Raw genomic sequence first — 26,869 nt, 5'->3', positions numbered from 1 at the left:
CCTAACATAAATGTTTAGAGAGGCAAAAGTAATGTTGACTCGGGTAATGACGTTTTTTGTTCAGTGATAATTGCTGAATTTTCATTGTCTTCAGTTGCTTTGCAATCAAGAAAATGCTATATTTTATTAAACGGGATATCTTTCAGATTGCTTAAGTCCTGCTTAACGTCTGAGTATGATGTAAGAATAAAATGGTAACTGTGTGGAATATGTTAAATGAGAGATCTTGCTTGAACCTTTAAATGCTGTTAGAATTAGTACAGAAATTGTCAAAAAAAAACAAACAGACAAATTGTATATTATTTAAGGATAATAATATCCACATGCATTTACACAGCCACTGGATCTGTGAAATATCTTTTCATGTCCAATGTGGAGAGGGTCTACGGAGGGATGTTAGCAGACATCCATACTGGTTGCGCTGCATTACACATGCTGGCCTGCTGTACTCATAATCTCCATGCCATCTGGTTGGGAACCTCACTGTCCCCCTTGCACCTCTGGCACATTAGTATTCCTCTCACACTGAGCGAGGGAGACATTTGCGTGCTAGCTTGTATGACATTCCTGGGATACAAAAAGAGGTGACACCTGTGAGGATTAAGCTAACAACTATGAAGCCCGCCTCCTGATAAACCTGGCTCATTCAGGTAATGAGAGCACTTAGCTTTTAATTGTCATTTTTGTCCTTGCTTGTGTAAATCCTGCCAACAAATGGATCTACAATGATGACTTTTTTGTAACGTAATAGACATAAAAGCATAAATCCTCTTATGCTCTTGAAAATATTTTGTCTTTCAGAAATGTAATCCCAACTGAAGGCTAATAATGAGCAGAAACAATGTGACAACAAAGTCACACATTTAGTTGACTAAACCTTGGCTTTAGTTCAATAAGTGTGCTTTTGTGAAATAACAGTAAGTTCAGCAAGTCTGTACTTTCAGGTGGATCTTCTTTGTTTTCTTGTCTCTATTTTTTTCTGTTGAAGAATCCAGTCAGCAAACTGGGAGAGAGGGACTCTTTGGAGCAGTGCTTGAAATGGTATTTCCAGTGTTTAGAGCTCTCTGTGATCAAAGACCGATCCCTTCACTGTCAAATCCGCACAGCGTCTCATTAGTGCCACGCTACGAAGTGCCTGCTCTGGATGTATAGTAGTGTCATTGTTTTCAAATCTCAAACCTTTACTGCCAAACAGTGCAGTGTAAGATAAATGTTACATAAGAAATGTTGTTTTGACATGTAAGATGAGTATATAGGACCCTGCATAGGTCTACCCTGCATGTAAATTGTTTGACCACTAGGGGCAGTGAGAACACACTTATACATATACAGTACTTATATGAATCAACATATCTTAACATAACTTTTTGTAATGCTAACATTGTTAGTTTATAAACCTCATTTAACCACTGTTGAGCAATATGTTAACCAGTCTGAATTGTTTTAATGCTATCAGATGAATTTAAGTGAAATATCCACACTAAAATGTTTAGCTCTTTTCATTCCTCCACAGCTCTTAAGGGATATCTGTGGCTCTTAAGAAGCTAAATGTTCCTCTGTGTTTACAAGCTAGTCTCTTCCAGTGTGCCTTTTAGTGCTCAGCGGGTTGTGATCAGTGGATTTTTACAGCGTTTTCACTAAAAACAGCTGCATGCTGTGGCAGAAAACGATTTAGTGAGAGCAGGTTTGAATGGCCAGCAAAACAATGAGCAGAATTGTAACGTATAGCTCTGTATGTTAACATTTTCTAAAATAGCTTGTCAATCATCATCATCAATTGATCTATAGCTCAGATATTTGCGGCAAATGTTCCTAGAAATGGTTTAAGAACAGATTTGTTTGTGAATGAGGCCCATTGCCCTCACAAGCATTGTTTGTGTCCTGTGGTATTACAATGCTTTAATTTAAATTGAACATTTATACTTCAATGTCATTCATTTCCGGCAACAAACTTAAATTCATCATACAGTCCAAAAGGCAGTGTAATTAAGAGTTTTTCATTTTGAGCTACAGTAAAAGTAATGAGCAACATTTGGGTTATGGGTATGTGTCAAACATAAACCTGCCACTCATCTGTTTGAAAACCTTTCTAGACATTTTTTTCAGAAAATGTTGAACAAAGACTTTGACATTCTGTCTTTCAAGATTTCTGTGGAGCCAACTGTATCATGAGCTCACTATTTGACACACTCCTTTTATGTGCTGTATGGGCATCTGAAACAGCCAATGATCCAAATATGTGCATTAGACTAATAAATAAAATGTAGATAGAGATGTGTACCTTAATAATGATGCGGTTAGATTGTTGTTGACAGCTGTCCATCATGTGAGTCCTAAATCTTTCTGTGTTATAGAAAAATTCTCTTTATCGTGTAATATCTTTAGTGTGTTATAGATCAGCTTGCTCTGTTATAGATCAGCTTGCAAAGAATGTTTATCATTGACATCAATTTCATACCACTGAACCCTTGATAGACAACACTACATTCAATATCTTTACTACTCATTTGCCTCCCCTTATGCTATATTCTGTGAAAATTCTGTGAAAGAGATGAATTCTGTTTCACGACCGTCTTTGTATGTATTTATTTATTACGTATTCATGCTAATTTTATCTTCCCCTTGCAGCCGTCTATGCTCAATTTCCCCTCGGGGATCAATGAAGTTCGTTTTAATCTTCACACAAACCCTCTTATAGACTCAAGATACTTTTATACTGCAGAGCAGTGATGAAGACATCCCTGTAAAACCCATTTGCAAGTCCTGAACAACTTACCTTGCCAGCAGACTCTTGCGAAACTAAAAGGGAGGGAAACTCAGACAGACTGAATTTGACGTAAATGAGGCATAAATAAAGAATTGTACTGGGCTTGAATGCAGATGTGCTTCATTTCCATCCACAAACCTCATGGCCATTGTTGTAATTCAAAATAGGGAAGTTGATCTGCTTTTTGTGTTATAGCCTGTGGATACAAAATAAAGTGCGTCATGGGAAATAATGGGTTTAGTCTGAAATACCTTTTTTCTTTCAATAGTGTGCAACAAAGATTCAACAATTACCCTGTGCTCATTTTCTACCTTCACGCTTATATGTTGCAAGGTAAGAAACTATGATTAGAAGTTGAGGGAAATTTCATGGGAGTGTACTCTGTCTTACATACCTGCAGAACTACTTCCTGTCACTGACAGAAAATAATGAGCTTTACTTAATTAATGAAGCTGTTTGGAGGGTTGAGATTTGGGCAATGGCCAAACAGGTGCCTGAGTAAATCCAGGGTGAAAAAGGAAGAGCATACCTCAGGTGTCTGAGGCCATGAAGATAAAGGCAAACTATGTCCTGACCTTGGCATATATTCCTCATTAGATCCAATCTCTGTATAATTAACACTACGGATGTTCCTTTTTTTTTTTTTTTGGCATTCTGATACCTGATAATGTGACTTGGCTTAATACTTTTAACCCTGTGTGAATGTGCTGTGATTGCTAGCATTTTCTTAAAAGAAAATACTACTGGATGAAAATGTAGGAATAAACAATTTTAAATGAAGACTTGTTTGCTACATTTTTCTCATTAGTTTCTACTTAAGTGAATTAGAGAAACACATTTTAAGCTAATCTATTCAGCTTTCTTTTTTGATTTTTACAGCTGGTTCAATTGATTTTTTGTGAGGCTTGGTGGCACTATAGTAGATTCACCTTCAGTGGTATACCTCAGCAACCATAAAGGACAAAAAATGTTAACCAAAAAGCAGGCTGAGTGAAAAAAAAATCAGACGAAGCAGAACATTAGCGATGGTCAGGCTAGCTGCCCCTCAGGCCTGCTGTGTCAGCTGAAGTGTCAGAAAGATAAATATTTTAAATTGATAGATCTGCACTGTAGTTCGCTATCACAGAGCAATAAATTACGGTAAATCTGTTCTTTGTGAGACGTAATTGACAGGGTCAACCATGGTTTTCGTTTGTTATTCAAGTTTCTGGTCATGTCATGTTGTACTTACTCTTGTCTCTGTTTCAGATCCTCCTCTCGTTCCTGCCGTGTGTCAAGCCCCGCCCTGATTACCCTCACCTGTATCTCGTTGCTCCCTGATTGTTTATTTAATCCCAGTGTCTCCTTCCTCATGTTGCCAGTTCATAGTGTTTTACCTCGCGTTACCTAGTCCTAACGTTTCTTCTTCTTTGACCTCTTGAATGACTTCTGCCTGCTTTTTTTCGACTCTGCCTTTTGCCTGCTCCTCTGGATTGTTTGCCTCTCTGATCTCCCGTGTACCAAACCCACCTGTATTAAAGGACTGAGTTTTTACTCTAACTCTGGGTCTGCGTGTGTGTCCATAAATTACCTGCCTTTGAGTCAGTAATCAAAAGTAACTGATGGCAGTCATGAAACACTTGGTGGCAGTAATGCAGAGGTCTCCGTGTGGTCTTCTTTTTAAGGTCGAGTAAAATGAGTTGACTCGAGTAAACGTAGATATCCAATCCCCCATGTTTGGCTGTTTCCGATCAATGACTGGCATGCACTTCAGATCGACTCTGTTTCAGGCAGAAGTCTACAAACCTTCAGAGTGAAGACGGATTAAGATGAACAAAGCCCTTGATTAACACTGTTATCTTAGTCTTTATTTTGTCACAATTGTAGTCAAATATATATACGTCTATATGACATATATTATATGACATATATAATTTCATTTCTTTACAATAGAGAAACAACATAGAGATGACACACTATTTTGGTTTCTAAGTAGAAGCTCCTTTTAAATAGTGGCATTTTTTTTCAATACACTGTTTAAGTCAAGCTCCCACTCCAGTCATGGTTTTTGTTTTTCCTTATTGAGTCACATTTATTCACAATGTGTGTTTGTTTGTCTCTTGATTTGATAATTGGACGTCCTTTGCTGTGTCAATATTTTTTTTTCCTCAACAGTTCAATCTGTTTGGTTCCTTCGCAAAAAAAAAAAAATATCGACTTGCCATCTGTTATTGGTCCGTGTGGCCGCCCAGATGGTCCCACCTGCTAAACCATCCAACGAAGGTATACAGTTATTTGAAACACTGTCTTTGAAGCTTTACACAGTTAATCCAATCAGCTTGCAGACGGCTTGGCAAAGGCGTTTACCGCTCCTCTGCAGCTGGGTCCTTTGCTGGCCAAGGAGCAGTTTGCGCCTCCAAACACGAGGGATGTCTGACCTTGGCACTGTCCCTGTGCTTCTCTTTGGCCTGCTGCCTTCAAACCTCTGCTGCCGCCGCCTGTGTGTAGAACTCTGGCTGGATTTTGGACACTTGTCCCTTCCCGGGCGTCGAGAGTGTCTGTGCCACCGCGTGGGATCTCACTGTGAGAACCCGACATTTTCACTGGGATGGAAAGGCTTCTCTGTTTTAATTCCTGTGCAAGTTCCACTGTAATTTCAAAGGAGCAGTGTGTGAGATTCTTCTCTGACCCCAGTGTAACAGGGGTGTTTGGTGCCAGCACAACAGTCCCACAGGTAGGTGAAGGAACTTTGCCAACATGCTTTGTCTTTCCATCCAGCACCGGGTGCCACTTAAGAAGCCCTACTTGGTTCTTGTTGCTCGTGTCTGCATTTCCCGTCTCCAGGTCGCACGCTTGCAGCGAGGGGATAATGGGCACGGAGCGGGTGCGAAGGGAGGCTGGGAGGAAGGCTGTTCCCTTATCTAAGCGGGTGCAGGGGACCTCGGTCCATCCTTTTCTGGCTGCGAAGTGAGAGAGCGGGGTCCTGTTGAGAAGTGCGCCGACTTTTCCACTGGCCGAATCACACCTTCAGGCAGCAGAGAGAACAGAAATGAGTGAGAATGAGGTCAGTTACACTGTGACCTTTTCTTTCTCGACACCTATTTCCCAAGAGAAATAAAAGACAGGAGGGTAATTTAGGGAGAATTTATAGAATATAGCTGTTTTTTTACAATTTAATTTCCCTTCACCCCAACCCCCCACCAAAGCAAATCTTCTAGTACAGCAAAATTATTATCATTACTTATTGTTTGTTCTTAATCGGGTGTAATTAATTCTAATCCTTGGCATATACAGTTTCTATTGTGACTGGATGATTGTTTAACTGAAACATCCCTGCGCTCATGTCTGCTTTGTGGAGATTAAGGTGTTAGCTACACAGCTGCTGGATTGCTGACCCTGGCCTGTGTGCCTATGTGGAATAATTTACCTCCATGAACACATCCGCTCTTGCGTGAATGCACTTATCTCTATCTACACCGAATATGTCTCCTATGAGGGGGCTTTTTAATATGTAGTCTGGTTTTTAGTGTGCTGCACATCCTGTTTGTATGTTGCACGCTGATCTTGAATGATTAAAAACAGAATTAGAAACAGTTCAGCTGGCATCATGATAGCAGACAAATAATAGAGCATAACAAGAAAAACTCATCCAGAGTCAAGTGGGTAAGTTTGTATACATGCCGAATGTACTCAAGAGTTAATATTGTTACTAAAGACTCACTTCACATTTAGTATCATCCCCGGCACAGCATTAGGAGACAGCCAATGTTATTGTCAGGCCTTCTGAGACTGTTTGTAGCATAACCAAGTTTAAATAATTGAATTACTTTCCCACTCCTCCCTTGGTAAAAGAAGGGGGAACACAAGCTGAAGGTAAGTCTGGCAGATCAAAAACACATCTAAAAATAAGTCCCATGGCAAATTTGCCTTCAATTCTGTCCGTATCTACGATGGGTAAATATCAGTTTTGACACTGGATAATGAAACTGACAATACTCTGCAGGGATTTGTTGTCATATTTTTCTTTTTCCACACCTCCTTCATGTCGCACTCTGAATGCCTCCATCTTTTTTTTTCTCCCTCCGATGCACCCTCATCGTCTCTGCACAATCTGCCCTTCTTTCCTCACTTTCCCCCCTTTCTTTCTCTCTCTCCTTCCCCAACCGTTTCAGGAGATGAGAGGGTGTATCCATGGCAACAAGGGAGAGGTTGTGGCTGGAGAAAGAGAATGAGGAGGAGGAGGAGGGATATGGGGGTGCAAAGGCTTGGTTGCTTGTTGTTATATGGCTCGTAGGTGAAGAAAAAAATCCATCATTTCAACCTCTTGAAGGCCGGCGGAATACGCAGACTGATAAATCTGCGAGGGAATAATCAAAGCCTAATCGGATCGAAATTGTTTAACTGAAAAAAATCTAATTTCATCACCAAGAAGAAGAAGATAAACCCTCTTATATTTGCTTTCCCTCTGAACAACATTTTGCTGCATTTAATTGCCTGTAGAATATCGTTTGAGATTTTAAAAAAATAATTCTCATATGTTTAGTTCTGAGTTGGTTTGTTTATTTTTCTCTGTGTGTGTGTGTGTGTGTGTGTGTGTGCGCGCATGCGTGCGTCTGGGCACATTTATGAGTCTTTCCATGTGTGTGTTTGTGTGTGAGCGAGTTCAGAGGGAAGCTGTTATGCTCCAGGAGGATCTCAAGCATTTGAAAGAAGTGCTGAGCTCCACGGAGCTTTGTTTAAAAATGTAAATTATGGAAATAGGTCACATAAAGAGTTTGGCAGCTCATAGTGTATCTTACAAGTCACTGTTACGCACAATCAGGTTGGCATGCTAATAGGGACATTGCTCGGCACTTCTGAGTGCCTTGAATGCACGGGGGACGCTGCTGCTTTAATGACAGGCGTTTTTGATAACAGTGCCACCGCTCAAGTTGCACACACAGACAGCAAATGAGGCTGTTTCTGAGTCATCAGCTAAGTAGGGCTACATTACTCAGGCTTAAAGATGCTCTCTTCTATATCTGTAAATATAACCTAAAATAAAGCAGTGTTCCCTGTGGTTCTTGTTAGAGAGAAAATAAGAGAACACCTTGACATGTTAATCTTCCAAGGAAAACAAGCTCCACAGCAAACATAGTTTTTTGATTACACTTCAGGATAACATTTATCAAAAATATACGAAGTGCCTTTTAAATTTGGCCTGAAATGTGAGTAATATTTGACTTTTTAATCCCACTAGTGTTTATTTTGTGTCATTTACTGATCCGTATTCATTGATTTCAAACAGCAACCTGCTTTACTTCTGTAAATTCTCGAACAATAGTATCACTATGTACTGCTTCTTTGTATGAAAGCTGCTTCGTTTCTGCCCTGATCATCACCAAAGCAAACAAACGCTCTTCTTTGTTTCGGAACAAACATGTCAAAGAGGAATACCGCGTCAGGCTACGTTTTTTTTTCCTTGATGCAAAGCCAGCGAGGTTCATCAGGCTGAACTTATGAAATGTGTAAGTTATTTTTAAGCCCGCAGATAGCCGGCTGGTGAGAGGTGGTTCTCTCCAGAAGTCCGCCCTGCGTTCAAAGCCTCCTGAAACGGCGCCAGTAGCTGTGCTTCACTTCTGATAGACGTGAAAAATAGGGCAAGTCGCTGTCCTCACTCGACATCAGGGCGAGCAGGAGGAGAAATCCAGATGTGTAAAATGCAGGAAATGAATCCTGTTCAATTTGTGGTCTTGTTTCAGAAGGATAGTTCACCAAATATGGCTCAGTTTTAAGCTTGTTAATGACACAAAATGAATTATTTTGTGACTATATAAACCATGAGGATTCCATGTAATGCCTGAGAATAATCCTAAATACATGCCTTTTCCGGACTGTTTAATTTCAAACTTCTTTATCGTGCGATAATAAGCTTTAAGGCTGTTGATTTACTTTTATCCCCCCCAAAAAAAGCATGCATGTTTAACACAGTTTCATTCACAGCAAAAGCCCAGTGGCGAGAGTAGGGAAGATTACACACAGACACGTAACTTGGACTTCCCCGGCACCAAGATACTGCTGAGTGGTTGAGATCAAGTGTGTTTTCCAAATTAATTGTGACAGTCCCAGTTGAAGCAGGGCACGGCAGATCTCATTTATTTCCGCGGATCAGATTTCATAAGCCGGTTCATGTATTTGAACTGAGAGCGTTTCGGTCATAAACTCATTTCCCCCCCGAAATTATCCCTCTGCCACTCCGACTTAACCTCAGTAAGTCTGGGGGTCTCGATCACTGACGCGGCTATTTGACCTCAGAGTAGAGACAGAGAAAGACTTTTTTTTTTTAAGCGATCTTTTCAAAACTAAATAAAAGACTTTCACAAAGTTTAACCTTCTTATGGACTCCATGTCTGTAGAATCATCCTCCTGCAAGTGTTTGTAGATGTGGCTGCTGGCTCTGGTTCCCTCGATGAGATTTGTTGTAATTTTATGTTTTCCCCTTGAAACAGGCGGGGTCCTGAAGTAGTTAGTCTCCCTCCGTTGTTGGGCAGGACTAAGAGAAAGGGAACTGCTCCTGAAACAAGAGGGGAAAGATTTAAGAGTTTTAGATCTTTACAAAAACACTCAATGATTCAATCATTCTGCCATGTGTGTTCATCGAAGTAAAATAACTGGAATAGCCTGACCTTAAAGCTTCACGTTTAAGAGGAAAACACACTGTTATTCCACTTTTAATTGACTAAACACAGAATCATACATTTTTATGGCTAGGCATGAGACAGAGGTATCAGATTTGTGTGAACAGAACAGAGTTTAAGGCTGCTGATGATACACCTAATCATCTCTAGGTTCACCATTTCATAAAACAATAAACAAGAGCTGGGGCAGTCAAACGATTCCATTTTCTTAACCCTGATTAGACTTGTAAATGTAATAGTGACTCGTGATGAAGGATGTTTGAAATCACATTTTGTAGTTTCATTATTTTGTGTATTTGAAATGCTTTGTATGCTTTTAGTTGTATTGTACTGTCTGAATCTAAAGGCACAGACTGTCAATGTTATTTTGTTTTATTTAATTATTTGTATATTAAATGTTGTCCAAATTATTTTATCTTATATATAAAATAATACAGAAATATATTTTATATTACAAGTTGTTCCTTTACTCTGATATTTCATTATCAACACTATACAATTGTGTATTTTAATTTTGTTTGTTTGTTGTAAAAATTAAAAGTCACTTGAGGAAGTTGAGGTAGACCAAAGGTTACAAGACTAACTAACCACGGAAAAGGAACTTGTTACAGATCAAAAATAAAAACAGCTAAAGAGGACAGAAAAGAAGGAACACATTTGATGTCACGATGTCTCATGGTCGATATTACTTTTGAATCCTCAACTGATGCAGAAGTTTTTGAGCTTGGAGGTTGTTTTTTTTAAGTGACCATAATGAACCATTCAAAGGCCCAGAGGTGTAATTCTTATTTATCACTGTACCTAATGGGAGAGGCTGCTGTTAGCGGGTTGGCTTGGCTACAGTGCTCCTGAAGGGACAAAATAGCACGCAATCAATGGGATTAAAAAAATAATTACCTTAATTTCAGACCTTAATTGCGTCAAGATTTATGCGTCAACGCTGACAGCCCCAGTTGAAATATAATGTAAGAACCACAAATGTCCAATTTATTGATCTGATGGAGAAGTCGGAGGATTTCAGAGTCGGATACATTCTCTGGGAAGCAGGAATGACAAACATTTCCCACCTTCGATCAGTGAGTCTTAGACAGTGAAAGACATGTAAAACACTGCTTAAAATAGTGTTTTTGTGATCCTTAGACAGTGCCCCATATATTTAAAGCCAGAGAGCATTTGTTTATGACTACATGTATGCATAAAGACATCTATCTTACACCCACATGTAACTGAACACTATATGTCTTGACATCCTGCTGCAGGGAAAGACTGAAGCAGCAGTCTTTAGACACCATGCTTCCTGCCCTGGCGTACTGTTTTTAAATTGTTCAGCGAGCAGTAGGTGGTCGACTTCAAAGCCGATCCCCGCACATCTGCTGCAATAAAGCAATGGCATGAAATTTGAATCAAAGTTATACTGAACTATATCACAAGCTGCTGTGCGAGTATATCATAAGAGAACAAACAGGTCCCAAATGACTTCCTGTTTATTTGAAGACAACAAACAATCTGCGCTGATCTGCGGCTCCTTCTTTGATCACCTGCTTCTCCTCCCTTCGCGAGCAATAGGTCAACTGATTGTGTGTCAATTGATCAAGTGACTGAACCGCGAAAAACAACTGGGCTTCATTTTATTTACACTGGGCAAAAAAGGGGATGCGTTGAAGCACAAATCAGTGGCTAACATTTCTCCAGCTTGATTTGGGCTCTTGAATAATTTGTCATTGCAGCATGAAGCCGCAGAACATGACAAACAGTGCATGAACGAAGCGGTGGACTTTGTTTCTTTAATAATCCAGCCTTTAGACTTTAAGATTTTCTGGCTGAATTTTCTCGTTCATATTCATTCATTCAGTACACTAAAAAGTGACGGTGACAGCTTGTTAGTCATTAATCGCCGACTGAAACAAAATGTTAAAATATGTTTAACTACTATAATTTGAAATGTCCCTTGGCTGTGGAACAATGAGCATAACTAATGCTGGTGCCGGTCTTCATTAGCTGTTATATAATGTTATAAAAAGTTGATATGAGTAAAGCTGAATTAGTCAGTTTTGATGTTTATAAGCGCTCCGATTTTTTTGAAAACAAGGATTAACTAGAAGACGTAAAAAAATAAAACCAGTTATAACAAACATTCCCCGAGCTGTTTTAGTTATTGAATGTTTGATGTTAAAGGTCTAATGCCCTTCAGTTTCAGAAAAAACACAGCCCTCTGATGTTAAATTGATAACCTTGACTATGATCTATGAATATATTGACTTTTTTCTTCTTCTTCTTTCTCAGCCTTTTTAAACATGATGGAGGGATAAACAGAACAGATTTGAAGACAGAGGGCAATACGAAGTGGCAAATGCCCTAAGCACAGTATAACAGTTTGTTTTATGAGCAAAGCAAACAACATGTTCTATCGTGGTAACCTGATAGTCTACACGGCCTCTCTCTTTTATTCATAACCCCAGCATGTGAAAGACTTACGCTCCCTGACTGGATGTGAACATATTGATTGGTCTGTGATACTACAATGTTCTCATAATCCAAACATTACAATGGTCTTGGTGATTGATCAAGTTTCCCAATAACTGAAATGACAGTAACTGCTGAATGAATCACATTGACTTGGACTGTGTTTTTTCCCCCCTTTCAGATTTTGCTGGCAAAGCAGCTCAGAAATATGCTTGAGAAGGAACAGAGGGAGCTGTTCTGGTCAGTTAATTTACAATGTGTGAAAAGTGGAAGTAAAAAGTTCAAAATGATGGATTTGTTCATTTCCCCCACTGACAGCCTTACCACGAGCACTATATGCAACATTAAGAGAAGGTAAGCATGTCAAATCTAAAAAATGCTAGCCTCATGGAAGTAGTCAAAAATAAACAACGGAGCGATCGTTTTGTCATATGGTACTTTGTTTCTACCTCAAGAAAAGTTCCTGTTCATCTGGTGAAGTCCTTTAACGGACACTACTACATGAAATATGTTATTTACTGTCAGTTATTCACACATATTTGCGAAAATAGTACTGTACTCCCATCAGCCTTTTATGTACTTAGTGGGGAGAGCCTTGAGCAAAAGTTAGGATGCGAGGAAAAAAAGAAGAAGAAGAAATAATGTATTAATCCCTCAAGGGGAAATTCAATTTTACAGTCTGTTGTTGAACAAGCTACACACACATCGGCTGAAATACACACCGGATGTGTCGACAAACAGGATCCTATGGACATGCATTAATGGAGAGATGTCAGAGTAAGGAGGGGGCTGCCCAGAGGAAGTGATCCTAAGCTGGTGGGGGGCGGGTCAGGGGGGGGCCTTGCTCAAGGGCACCTCAGCAGTGCTCTAGAAGTGAACTGGCACCTCTCCAACCACTAGACCAAAGTCTCTACAGACTGAGATGCTGCAGCCCCAGTGAGCTAATGCGGCCTCAAGGTAATTAATGTTAAACTTTCTAGCATTTTCCTTTGGTGGCAAGCGAGCATCAAGATTGGTATTCAGTTCAAATCAAAGCTGTGCATGGGATCAGACTAAAGTCCATGCTAAGAAACATTCAATGTCAGTTAATGACTATGAAGGTCAAACTCGCTAAACATCAGCACTTTAGCATCGTCACTGTGAACATGTTTGAGCGCGTTGATTGCATCCAGCTCCAAACAAAGCTATACAGCTACATACTCTATGATAATAAACAGGGATGGCTAAATACTGATGAATGCTGTTAAATAATACATGAGCTTAGCATCAGCATGTTCGCACTCTCATTGTGAGCATGCAAGCACGCAAAACACCGCATTTAGCTGTGCCTATATTTACAGACTAGCGCTGCGGGCGTTGGAAGAATAGGCATGGCTAATGTTGATACATACTAGAGGACATAACACTCGCTGAACATTGTCATTGTATATACTGAGGAAAGCTAAAGTTCACAACCAAATTACCCGGTCTGTTTAACAATAAACATGGCCAATGTTGGTGGACATAAAACTTGCTTTACATCACAAATATATCGTCATCGTAAGCACGTTAGCTTTTAAATAATAAGCATCTACTTCAAAACCAGCTGTGCCCAGTTACAAACTATGTGCTGTACTAACTGCCCCCTAAGTCTTTTTTAATAAAAGCACTGTACTTTTTTTTTTAATCTTTATATTATATATTCAGTCATTTATGTGATGTCTACATTGTTTTTTTGAAAAACCTCAGCTCAAAAGATAAACTCTGTACTCAAGCAGATGAATCAATTAGCGCATGCTCTTAAGGCCAACGATACATGGGTAACCTTTTGCAGCATTATTGATGGCCCATATCGACATGCTTTTATGGGGCATTTCTCTTGATAGCTCACAATGTGGTCCAGTTTCTCAGATCAATAGCTGAAAGCATCTTACCATCATCCATCACAGTCTAGTGCCCCCCCCCCCAATCTCCACCTACCCAGAGAACAAGCTTAACAGATGATTGACTGTCAGCTGCCCTCCATGAAGCACCTGCACGACACTGTCGAGAATAAAAAGCTGAGAAGAGTTGGCACGGTCCTGCAGCCACACATGACAAGTTTAGGTTTTTTTTTGTTGTTGTTTTTGAAGAAACTTTCCTCTGTGACACGGCACCAGCCCATTAAAAACAGAGACGACTGCCTCGGAGAAGTTTTCACTGAAGCTGTCATCACAGTCACACTGACATCTAAGAAGTCCTTCTGCCTGTACACATTCACAACTTATATTCCCTATTTTTCTCTTTTTGTCACCGTATGCCTGTCCTTTTTTTTTATGAGAATAGAAGCTTTTGTAATGCACACAACACGACTTCATCATATCATTAAGATACAAAACCTCCGTTCGTAATAGCTACCAGACTGCAGCTCTTCCAGTGAGAAGAAGATATTCATCAACCACGTTCACATTTTAGTCATTTGAGCTGAGGGAAATACACTTGATGTGAATTGATTCTTTGTGCAATGAGTGGCTGCATGTCAATTATTGTCAAAGTGTGCCTGCACCCATAGCCTGGATGCAAATTAAGCTTTTTAATAAACATCCCAAATACCACGTTGTCACTCGTCCGAAAAACATCCCCATGTTCTTCAGAGGATTTCTAATGCTAGTATTATCATGCTGGCTGCTGTGATCACACAGCATAGATGCCTCGTGGCAAAATTGATTTTAGTTTAGCTGAATATCAGCGTCATTTGATGGTTGGCGTGAAATGATTTTTGTCGAATCAATGTTTGACTCCGTATATTATTAATCACTTCCTCTCAGAGGATCTTTTCCCTATATGCTTTTTTTTCTCCCCCAGTGTGCAAGAAGTCATTTCAGAATTTGCCTGAGTACATATTTAATCACTTTGCACATTAACTGGACATGTCATGCAAATAATGACGTCTATTTTCCCAGCTATTTGGAGAGACTCTAATTTTCATTTCATTAAAATAACGAAAGCTGACTAAGGATATGCACACAGGCAAAGCTTATGGTCTTGGCACTGAATCCAAGGCATATATCAGAAAAAAAATCGCTCCCACTCATAATCACCATAAATCTTTCTTGAAAAAAATTACAAACGGTCTGCTTTGAATTGTTGAGGTCGATATATTCCACCATATTGCAGGATGATTACATTTCTCCCTCGGCTGGCTTTTATATGCGGATAAAGTGGAAAAGAGAGTTATGAAACAGGGGACGGGAAATCAGATCACATTCTCACCTGAAGCGTTTCCCTTTCGACAGCGCTCTGCTGAGAATAGGTGGGGCGGCTGTTGATGTGCCTGGTGCCACGCTGCTGCCCTTCAGAGAGGATCCATGAGAGCTGCAGCTCTGCAGAAATGAAAAGGGAGAGTGCATCAGTAAGTGGTAAAACATACTGTAGTGATCATGGCTTCAGAATGAAGCCTCAAGCTATGCAAAATACCCACAGTGATTGTTTTCATGACAGCGTTGATTGATTGATTGATTGATTGATAAAACAAGACTCTCAGGTGTAAGAAAAAATGAACGTAAATAAGCTCCACATAATGCTGGGGATACTCTATTTGGCTTAGCAGTGAGTCCCCACTCATGTTAAAGTGCACAGTGAGTTTTGGGATGTTCACTAGCTGCTTTATCCTCCCTGAGTCAGAGTGTCTTTAATTACACTCTACATTTTAAACTACAGATTAGGAGGGGACGCTTCGTGAATAAACTCTGCCATAACCCTCACAGCACTCCCGCTGCACTAAAGAAATAATCCTACACAAGATTACATTAATGGTTTCCTAAAGAAGTTCCCCCTCCCTTCAATTCTTTCCCTTTATTCTTATCAAAATTAACAGCATTATCTTACAACAGGCCCCAGACGGCGCTGCGGCACAGCGACCAGAAATGCCTAAAGAACCCCCCCCCCACGCCTGTGAGACACTAAGTCACAAGATAATTCTGTTATTCCACTTACAGTTCCTTCCTGCTCTGCCCCTTCTGTCACTCTGATTGCACATCATTAAAGATATTTCATGTGACTTACAGCTGGTTCAAGGTTCTCTTATTCGTGATAAGCCTCTTTTTTTTTTTTTCTCCCCGTCTTTACACCCCTGACTCCCAGCGGGGGCTATTACTGCTGTTCACTAGTTGTGTGAGAAAATAGGATCATTTTGGCCACCCTCTCATGTACCCTGTGGGTGCACAGCGCCTCACTTTTTTTTTTTTTTTTGAAGAATTGCTGTGGTGAAACTTTCCTGCTGGATGATATCTATGTTCGGGGAAAGAAAGAAATATCTTATGGCAGACCTGCATGGCGTAAGACATTTCACTTGTTCCCTCCTATCTTGCTGTTGCCTTGGTTTTTTTTTTTTTATGCCACTTGTGATAGCCTTGGATAAACACAATGCGAGGTGGATTTATTTCAAGGAGAGACAAGGAAAAAAAGTACAGGGCGAAGAAAAATCTATCAATATGTTGACGTTCAACTACACACCAAGGAGAAAGGCAAACCAATGTATTCAGAGCAGCATTAATCCCTCTTGGATTATGTTCTGAACAAGTCCTGAACTGTGCATAATGGGATATTTGACCATTCTTCATGAAGGACAATCCAGCAGCAGCAGCACAAACCTCTGCAGGTTGACTTGCACAAACTGCATCAATGTGACAACTACTGATAGCAAACCCAATTTTGGTTCTACCTGATATCAAAGTGTTGATCAGTTGTTTTAGAATTACGCCCTGACAGCCACATTAGCACAGAGTTTGTAACAGTTGACAACATTATTAATTTTCAAGCTGCACTAGCCTGTCCTTTTATGAGTCACCGCATTACCTACAGAAGCTTTCATATCCTATCCCCACTGCTGTCATAACACTCGCTCTACAAGTGACTAATTTCCCTCCTCCGTTTTCTGTTTATACTGGCACCCAGGCTAATTCTCTCATGGCATTGTACCTTCTGTTTTTTTTTGGTTTGTTTGTTTGTTTTCAGGCTTTGATAAAAAAAAAAAAAAAAAAAACCTGACTTCAAGAGACACTTCTTTTTGTTCAGTATATTTTGAAACTTTTACATTTAAAAAAGAAAATACTCACAGCGAGAGCATATTCATGGATTAACTATCAAAAAGCAGTTCATCAAAACCTATAGATTCAGATATTCAACTTGGACCAACACAGCTCCACTGTTTCTGCTCGGACGTCTGTACTGTCGATACATTTTGTATAAAGGAATTGGTGCGCCTCTGTTGTATTTATATAAAGGACACTTTTTGAAGGTACACAATTCAGCCTTGGGACTTTATTTTGTTAAAGGTCCTTATTTCAGGGGGTGTCATGATTTGGGTTATGTTTAGTTTTGTATATTTTAGAGTTTAGATTTCCTTTCTTGTTTTAGTTTTTCCTCATTCTTCCCTGCTGTTGCTTGTTTCCCTTTTGTGTTTCTTAATTTGAATGTTTCCTCGTTGAGTCTTTATTGTCTCCTGTTTTATTTTGTAGTTTCTTGTCCCCAGTGTTTCTTCCTCCCATCTTCCTCTTTCCCTCCATTTTGTTTGCCCTGATTGTATTCGCCTCTGTCAGAGTTCCTTCCCTCTCAGTTCATACGCGTTTCCTCATGGCTTCTTGTTTCCCCTGTTCATTTTTGTTGGACTTTTGTGAACTTTGATTTTGACATGAAGCCTTAGCTTGCCCTTTGTGTTTAATAAATATGTTAGGTTTGTGCATGTGGGTCCTGATTTATTTTTTGTATGAACGTAACAGGGGGTTAGAACTTTCTGAAATGTCAGGATACTTACAGTCGTGAATATTTCTGACTCGAAACATTCAGAAGACTCAGATTCCGAATGACTTTGGTGTTATTTAAGACAACAAGCAGGTACCTTTGAAAAATAGTTTCTGGCACTTTAGTTGGCGAGACTTTATTAAAATAGTCATTTTTCTATACTGGACTCTGCTCTGTGTCCCTATTCTTTATCTAGCCCCATTAAGTATTCATATTTTTCACTAGCTAGCTAGTTAGCATCACTCCAACTTCCTCCTGGTGGGAATAGAGTTTTTTGTGTTTGGTCTTCCCGGTCTGTGTGCTCCTATTCCTTCATGTCGCTGCATGTCTGTTTCAGCGCAGCACGTCTCATGGGTGGAAAGCCTGTCTCGTTTTTTCTGGAGAATTGATTCCATCGCCGGAGAGGTGTTGATTCAGCTCCCTTAAGAGGTCGGAGGTGTTTAACTATACAATTACGTTTACATTTCTTTTTTGGTTGCAATTTCCCTGGGAAGTGAAATGACTCATTTAATATGGGACTACATTTAACCCTCTACAGAGCTGCACCTTCACAGTTAAGTGCAAATCAAATGGTTATTCAAACTGAAATACAGATGGAGAGAACATATGCACAGACATGTATCCTGATGCACGAATATGCAAAACAATCACAGATGGAGAATTATAGAAATGTGCAAAAAAAATGCAGGTGAATTGAAGCACACACAAGCTAAAGAAGCAGTGCAGGTGCCCATGTGCCTAAATAAATAAAAAAGAAAAAGCTGTTCTGGGAATAATATCTTCTTAGTTGTCTGAGATTTGGAGGACTGCTGCAGAAAAAAAAAAAAAAGTATAACAATGAGGTCAGCATACACAAGTCTTGACATGGCTGCTCAGCAAAGGGGATCAAGAGGGGAAATTTCTTGGTCTGTGACGCATGAATTGGGAGAATTTGAAGGGGTTTGAAGACTCTGGATTTGGTTGGTATGAAAAAAAAAAAAGAAACTGACAAAAAGAGAATTTCATCCTCCCCTCTGCACCTGCTTCTGACAGAGCCAGCCTTTTGTTTCCAGCTCACTGTGCTCATCCTCCTCCTTACTCCTTCCAAAGCACACAGCAAAAAAGCACTGTGTTCTCATGCAGTATAGACAAAATGTTTTGAGCCTCTTTAAAGGGACCCACTGTTCGGTTTGTCCTCTCTTTTCTTTAAAGAAAATCCAGAGAGTGACACCACCTACAAGAAATTGCAAGGAAATTGTGATCAAGGGAGCTGTGGCAGTTTCTTTTGTAAATTCAGCAACTATGATTATTACACTCTCTAATCAGCTTTTTATGAAAACATGGGTGTCTTCTCAAAACACTTTCTTTTTTACTATGTAACTAGAAATGTCAAGAGTGTCATTCGTTTGTGGTGCTCTTAGCATTTAGACACAATGGAGAGGATAGCAGCAAAGGTCAAAGATCTGCATCACTCGAGTCACAGGAATATCATTATAGGAATCAAAATGGGATTTTATTGAATTTGACAATATTGTTGTGTTGTGTCGCCATGTGTACATAACAGTTTTTATACAAAATATATTCATGACACATTTGGCATTTGTTTGTTTTTCAAAGGGGGCTTAAAACTCTGGGAGCCTCCCACTCCCAAATTTGTCCCACAACATGGTTATGTTTTCACATACGCTGTCCTGACAATTTCTAAAGAACTTCAGGGGAACTGCCCCTGAAATCCTCCTGATCTGCTTGTTCACCCCTCACAGCCTGGGGGTCTCCTGAGGCAGGACGTGGCGTAAAAAAGAAGAAAAATTGGGGAAAAAAAGACTGACAAAGCAACTGAGTAATAATAAAATTTATGTGCATGATTGCAAAGGTCTCGTGCAGACAGTCTATGGCCTTCAGCTGAATTGGACTTTCTTCTGGAAAAGTGCTAGAGGACTGGCCGGAGCAACTTTGGATGAAGTCTGATTAAAAAACAAATCTACTGTTTGTGTTCACACATCCAGCTCCCCCTGAAAACTGTCTTTGAAACTGCATGTGAACTAAATTGAAAGAGTTGGTAAGAAGACGCAGCAGTGGTTGGGGGTCCCAAATCTGTCAGATCTTAGGCAATATTTGTTTCATTTGTTAATATTTCCCAAGTGGCAACCTCTGTTGTTGAAAAATGAGGCCCTTGAAGAATTGCAAAAAAAAAACCCCCCAAAAAACTGCAGTTCCTCAAATGTCTACCAGAGGCAAGATCCCAGAGACTCAGCACCCACCTGTTTGATTTTATGATGGATGGTTAGGGGCGATGCGACTGCAAGCGGCTTTGTTTAAACAGTTTGTCTGAAGACTAAAGGCCAGCCTTAGTTCCTGCTCTCTATCTGTCATTAGATTGCCCGAGAGTTCATAGAATCAGCCTTTCTAACATGGCAACTGCCATGGATAGGCTTCAAAAAACGCCTTTTAGAAACCGGTGGTGACTTCACTTAAACTTTGTCCATGCTAATTATAGTTTATAATCTTTTTCTGGTTTGCCCCCTCCTGGGTGCCTTCAGCCACAGATCTTTCACATCTTACTTTAAGCTTCCTTCACACTCTTCTATCACAGCCTGGTGTTGTGTTATTATCACTGTCTTTTATGTTTGTCTTCCTCCGAGCTTCCTCCCTGGGTCCAGCTCTAAAAGCAGAATTTCTTGGCTGAACACAGGGCAGGGCTTCATGCTGAGCCTTCACATATTCATGTCACCACATTGTCACAGTCACAGTGTTAATATAATAGCCTGCTACTGTGCTATTATATGGAACAACAGCCCCCTTTCTGACAGACTTTAAACTGGGCTTCAATGTCGTCGACTGGTCTGTTGTGGGAAATCTGAGGATACGAACTTGAAGGTTTTTGTGCACAAGTGATTAAATGTGAAGTTCTCGCTTATTTAGATGTCATATTTTGTTATTTGACTTAAACACATGCTACTTAAAAAAGATTAAAACATTTACATAAAATGCTGTGCCACTTCTCAATTGGCTACCGCTCACAGGCACAATTTCTTGTGACACCCTCAAAAAGCTTTCAGATTGTGCCAACTGCAGTTTTGTGGGTGGGGTTCGCTGCAGGGGTGTTTGTTTCAACGTGTGACACTAGTTGCATTATTAAAGAGCTTCAGCACAGATTGCATTAGGCAAAGCAGTTGCACAGAAATGACAGAACAAGGCCGAAACGTAATGGGGAGTTTCCCCCCCTGAAAAAAAAAAAAAAAAAAAAAAAGGCAACAGCTCCAAAACAAACATGGCGTACAACCTTCTTGTTTGTTATCAATAAAGTATGCTGACAACCTGCCTTTGCACATAAATATTAAAGTGGGGAGTCATAAAAGTTTCAAAAAAATGTGGTGGACATATTTGTGTGTGTGGGATACTAACATCTAGGAATACATCTAAACAGAGCAGGTGAGCATTGGCAGATGCAGTGCAAAACGGGATGTGGCTGAGAGCGGAAAAAAACCCCAACAATTAAATATAATCTTATTTGAAAAGGGAAACATGAGAAGACAGGAACATGACATATCTATTGGGGCATATTAGCATACCATGTAAACAAGTGTACATTAGGAACATATATATATATATATATATATATAATATAAATGATGAGAATCAAAATTGGCTGTGAGTGGAATAAATAGATGAATGAATTAAAACGAGGATAAAAACTCTAATTAAAAAAGGAGAAAGAAAAGCGAACATGTTTACAGCTGCAAAGAAAAGGGGAGCATTCATGAAAGTGCTAATGTGTCAGGACCACTGTACTCTTTTGTTGAAACCTTCACGGGTGTGCATTAAGCTGCAATTACCCTGGGATTTTACATCAGCTGTATGAGCGGCCATCTACATCACCCACCTGTGTTTCTATTAATGCCTGGTTCAGTTTGTTCTCCCCCTGGAAAGGCTGGAAATTCATGTTTAAGCTCCATTTTACTTTCATGTCACCAACCTGTGATCTGTTTTTTACTTAAGCAGCAGTTGGATTTTTATGATTTCTATTGGGTTTGGACTGTTTTTGTTTAGTTTTTTTTTAACCCAAAGTGCCTTTTGTGTTGGGTCTCCTATTTGAAAGCATTACTAGCTTTGACCTTTTTTTTTCTGGCTTGGTTGAAGGGTCCATTGTGCACAATGTTCTTCATCATGCTAAAAGGTAATAAATAAATGTATTAAGAGGCAGTCCATTTGCAAAAATCAAAATAAGTGAAGTGAAAGCAGCTGCAAAAAAAACCTTTCTCACGAAAAACTCCCCTCAAAAAGAACAAGCAGGGCTAAGAAAAGTGCCATTTAACATTATCTGTCTACAACATAGTATTGTTGCTGTGCTTGCATGGTGAATTCAACGCCTGACATGCCAAAGATTAGAATTTCCAATCTGCAGTTTGTCACAGGAATGTGTCACCGTGAACGTGACAAGCAGATTTTTCCTGTACCACGCTCGATGCATTTATTTGAAACTATAATTCCCCACTGTCTCTCAGCCTGTGTCAGATATGAGTGTGAACAAAAGGCTTCAGCCAGTAGAGAGATTATTAAGACACACATCGTACATCATCCTGTCAGGCACTCTAAACTCTTTTTTTCACAGGAGTACTATACGTATTAAGATGGAACTGATTATGACGACGATAAAGGCAATATTAGGGAGAGAGTTACCTTTTGGAGTTGAAGGCTGTATTGAAGGCGAGGAGTAGATTTGGACATGAGGCCAGAGGCGTTGACACTGCAGTCCCTCAGGCTGCGGTTATCTGAGAAATGGGCCTGGAGTTTTTCCCGGTGTCTTCTGCAGAGGAAGAAGAGAGACTTTAATACAGTGGAACAATATATACAGAGCACATTTAAAAATTAAACTTTGCCTAACTTTCATCGAAAAAAAACCCAACAACAATCTAAAATCCCACAGAGATGGTTTTATGCATATGAAAAAATGCTGATGTGAGTTTTTTTCCCCCCTGTCTCCTGTATAATGATTACACACTCGATAACAGTTTTCAGTCCACTCAGTGATTTCTATTAGCCACTTAGCTGGCTGTTCGTAAGCACACGTAACAGCAAAGCAAATCATTATATTTACTGGCCAGCTTTTCCTTTTTTCGTACAAACTCTGTGCCGTGTGTGTAAAAGCAGACACATCCCATGTAATACATAGGCCACACACAGGAGACTGAGTGTATATATTAACATGTGCCAGTGTACAGATCAACAATCTTTATTACTTTCTTTCACAGTTATTTGATATGCAATATGCCAAACCAGCCACATTTGACAGCATTTGTCAAACGTTGTTAATGTACGAGTGTCTGAAAGGTCAGAGTGACAAAACGAACCCGAGTCAATTTGCTCCTCACATGTGGGAATTCTCCTCCAGAGCTGTAAGTGAAGGCTTGATTGAGGTGAGAAACAATCCAACCAGCCACAAAAATAGCATTAGGAGCGAAGATGTGTTTCACAAGTGATAATTTAATCAAGGCAATGTACCATGAAGCGTCCATTACATGCCTTTGTGATAATATTCTGGGAAAAAGGAAGATAGGAAAGAGATTTGTCCAGAAATACCTCCTGAGTCACCAGAGTGTGGATGTTCATCTCACAGAGCAAGACTAAGAGGAAGACTCCTGATAGGTTACACACTTTAAAGTTACAATAAAGTGCGTATGTATACTGTCTGTATATAGCGTCACGTAGGCAGAGCCGGGGAGGTGTTAATGTATCTATGATCATCTGGTGACTTACCAAGACTTTCCACTTTTCCTGCCTCATGAATATCTTCAACTGTTTGTCACCTTGGGTATAAATATAATTGCATCTAGTCTGTTCAACTCAATAAGTAAAATACATTTCACGAACTCAAAAAAAAAAAAAAAAAATCGTATACCTATGCTAGTTAGACAATGTTTGAGTGTCTCTTCATTTTGGATTACACTTTGATTGGGTTAAAATCTAATTGACGCCCAAGACTTGTGTATTAAATGTTAATTAACCTTTAAATGTTCATTTTTTGCATTTTGCTAAATTCTCTGCAGCTGAGGCCTTTGAAATGTTTTCCGTGTAACAGATGTGGAGAGATGTTCAGATTCAGGATGCTCTTGAAAATAAAACATGGAGAAAACAGTTCCTTCAATATACTCCCAGTTTTTATTTGTAAATATCTGGAAAGCAGTGCAATTCTGTATCCTTCACTCATTACATTTCATAACAGCTTATAATTATCTTGGATTTTTTTTTTCCTATGAAGCATTGCTATAAATTAATTGTACAGTCTTTTCTGAGGAGAACAAAACGGAAGCATAAGCTGGAGCAGTTATTTATCTAAGCAACACAACTTTGGGGAACTGACTCAATTAAACTAAGGTTCTAGATAATTTCCATACTTTAAATCGTCTGTTTTTGGAAAGCTCTGTGTCAGTTTTTGGGGACTAAAAAAACCAACCCTTTTTTTTTTATTTCAAAACCAATTCAATCAACACAACCTGCAAAAAAATCCACTCTTACCCTTGGCCATTACTTCTCTTTGTGCATTCCCTTTCTTTCCTCTTCCCTGTGGTGAGTAATTCACTGGTGTGTTGCTTTTTGTGCACATGCTCCTAGAGTCTAATGTTTGTGACTCTACCTCTGGCTTTATTTGTGTATTTAGCTTTGTCTGAAGCATTTTGCGCCACACCTACTCCCCAAAACCTTTTTATGAATAAATCTTAGATGAGCAGCTGTCCCAAAAGCATCCAACACAATTTAGACATGATGCCCAGCTAAAACACCGTCTCCCTGACTCACACTTAGAATTTCATCGGGCTCTACGCCATGATAGTAAAGTGCTCTTTCCGCACAGCCGGGGGCATATGCTGCTAATGTGGTGCTGGCTGGCATCACTCACTTGTTGCGGCGGTAGAGTGCCATACATGCCACTCCGAGCAGACAGATCCCTGAGGCGATGCTGAAGATGGACAGCACCTGCCTCTGGTAAGTGTCGCCGCTCTCTGTGGAAAGAAAGAATACAGTTCATGCAGTGTACTCTTTATTATGACACCAACAATATGGACTGTGGCTGTGAGCATGAAAGTATTGTGCCATAAATTAACACACAGAACTCACACTGAATGATGGACGGACACATCCACCCACCATCTGCATTAGCATAAAGCGACCAGTGCCGCTGTCAGTAAATGTCAGCGTTTGAGCACTGGATAGGGACATGGCAGACACAGACAGGGCTTAGTGACATGTGCTAACTGAAGTGTGATAATCATTTCGTTCAGACAAACCCAGAAGGCAACACCGATGGACTGTCTACACAGCAGGGGCAACACTGACTGTGTGTGTGTGTGTGTGTGTGTGTGTGTGTGTGTGTGTGTGTGTGTGTGTATTAGTGTGTGTACTGTAATGTGTGTCAGCGTTCAGAGACTGATGGCAACAGGGAATTAGCAGAAAATGAATGCTCCCGGAGCCTCTTGTCAGACCCCCGCACATCAGCAGCAGAGGCTTAAGGTCAGATGCAGTTGGGACAAAAAGCAGTTGATCCCAGCAGATATCTGTCTGACCCAGCTGCCGAAACGTGAAGCTGTGCTACTTAGCAGAGTGCAAAGTGAGAAGGCAAAGTCGTTGAATGGACTGGGAATTATCAAAAACCCCCGTGTCAAGAAGAGGCGATCCATTACAAAAATAACAGCATTGGAAAAGCTTTCTGAAAAGCCATATATGTGATCGTGGGTATTGTGGAAAACACATTTGAGTGCAACAAATTAATTATTTATGTATTACCCCTGCCAAAAAAATCCACGTTTCTTCTCCAAAATTGTTGTCCACAGAGCAACATTACATATGAAATATAAATACATGAAAAGTCAAATTAATATTACATTCATCTAAATATTTCAAGTAACACTTTTACTTGGCCATCTGTAAATGTAAACTTGTGAGATTGTTTTCTCTAAATATTCAGTCTGCTTGTTGTCTTGTAGTACGATGAACAAATACCTCAACCCACAGCAACATTAGCATACAACACAGCTAGCTGAGAGTGCATTGCTAATCCAAAGTAAATTACTTTCAGCTACTGTCAGCTGTCCTTTTAAGATATGTTGAGGCTATTTGTAAGGTAAGGTGAATACAATAAATATAGTTAATATACCAAATAAAATCTCTGACTATTGTTGGACACAGGACAAGGCTAAGTTTAGCTAAACCTGTAGCTAAGTCAGGATTCCCTGAACCAAGACATACTGCAAACTTAACAGACATCTTATATAAAGAGGAACTGATATTGGGTTATCATGTGATATTAGCTGTTATAACTGTTAGAAAAGTCAAAGTTAGTTAAGTTACCAAAATATTATTGAGTAGTTTCTCTACACTTTTTTGGTGAACAGATGACAACAGGATTTGGCTGATGAAAGTTTAGCCTGTTTGAGAAGTAAAGATTCCTTTTGTGTTTAGAGGTAGCCTACAGTATACAGCTTTTGAAAATATGAAGGTAAGTTACTTATACCCTCAATGGTCCACAAGTTAAGCTGGCATAACTTAAACCTATTAAAAAGTTTGGATTGTTTGTTCATTGAATCAGCATCATAGTTAAGTCATCTGGTAAAATGTGGGCACGGTAATAGAACTCAAATTGACCAATCTTCTGACGTCTACTCAACAGAGTTTGAGTCTTCATGACCTTGAGACATTACTCAATCACTCAAAAACAATAAATCCCCTTGTGAATGATCTCACCGCCTTGAGTGCTCAGGGTAAAGTGCAGAAAACATCCCCACAACCTGTTCCTGACCTTTAAGGGCTTGCTTGTGGCTTTTGATGCTGTCAACAGTGAAGTGTCCCGGGAGGTCTTCTTGTCTGCATTGGTTTGTCAACTTGGTCCAACTTTTATTTTTAAGGGCATGGTGACTGCTGGAGAGCTTCCTGTGGTCAAAGCTTACATTAAAGTCTGTTTGCATCATTTTCCTCCCCCTGCATTACATCAGTGCTGCATCAACACGTTTAAAGGATAGTGTGGTGCGTCTGAGTTCAAACAGGAGGGAAAACCTTTTAGAATGCTTTTGGCTAAAGATAAAGATAAAACATAAAAACTCCTGGAGTTAGAATATGTGGATATATACGGTATATATATATTTATACATCAGCGGTCCAAACTGCCCACTCAGCTCCTGTGAGGAGGAGGCAGGAGGGAGTCAAAATATCAGCTGCAGGGGAGGCCAGTTGTGTCACACTACTGCATTTTTAA

The 26,869-nt window shown here is 39.8% G+C and overlaps 1 protein-coding gene across 1 annotated transcript in view; it reads right to left on the bottom strand.

The window, feature by feature from the left end:
- Positions 1 to 4,604: 4,604 nt before the first annotated feature.
- The window catches only part of nrg3b (neuregulin 3b), a gene marked incomplete at its 5' end in the record, with an annotated part of 208,280 nt that continues 186,015 nt past the window's right edge, over positions 4,605 to 26,869 (bottom strand). Inside the window, 5 exons of the mRNA XM_079333907.1 lie at positions 4,605 to 5,771; positions 9,117 to 9,299; positions 15,118 to 15,227; positions 22,306 to 22,432; positions 24,521 to 24,623. Of these exons, the coding sequence (XP_079190033.1) occupies positions 5,081 to 5,771; positions 9,117 to 9,299; positions 15,118 to 15,227; positions 22,306 to 22,432; positions 24,521 to 24,623 (1,214 nt within the window). The 3' untranslated portion in view covers positions 4,605 to 5,080. The remainder of the gene's footprint in view (positions 5,772 to 9,116; positions 9,300 to 15,117; positions 15,228 to 22,305; positions 22,433 to 24,520; positions 24,624 to 26,869) is intronic.

The sequence above is a fragment of the Symphodus melops genome (assembly GCF_947650265.1).
Source record: "Symphodus melops genome assembly, chromosome: 21".
NCBI lineage: Eukaryota > Metazoa > Chordata > Actinopteri > Labriformes > Labridae > Symphodus > Symphodus melops.
Note: the sequence above shows the minus strand (reverse complement) of the source record. Positions and strands in the feature narration are given on the sequence as shown.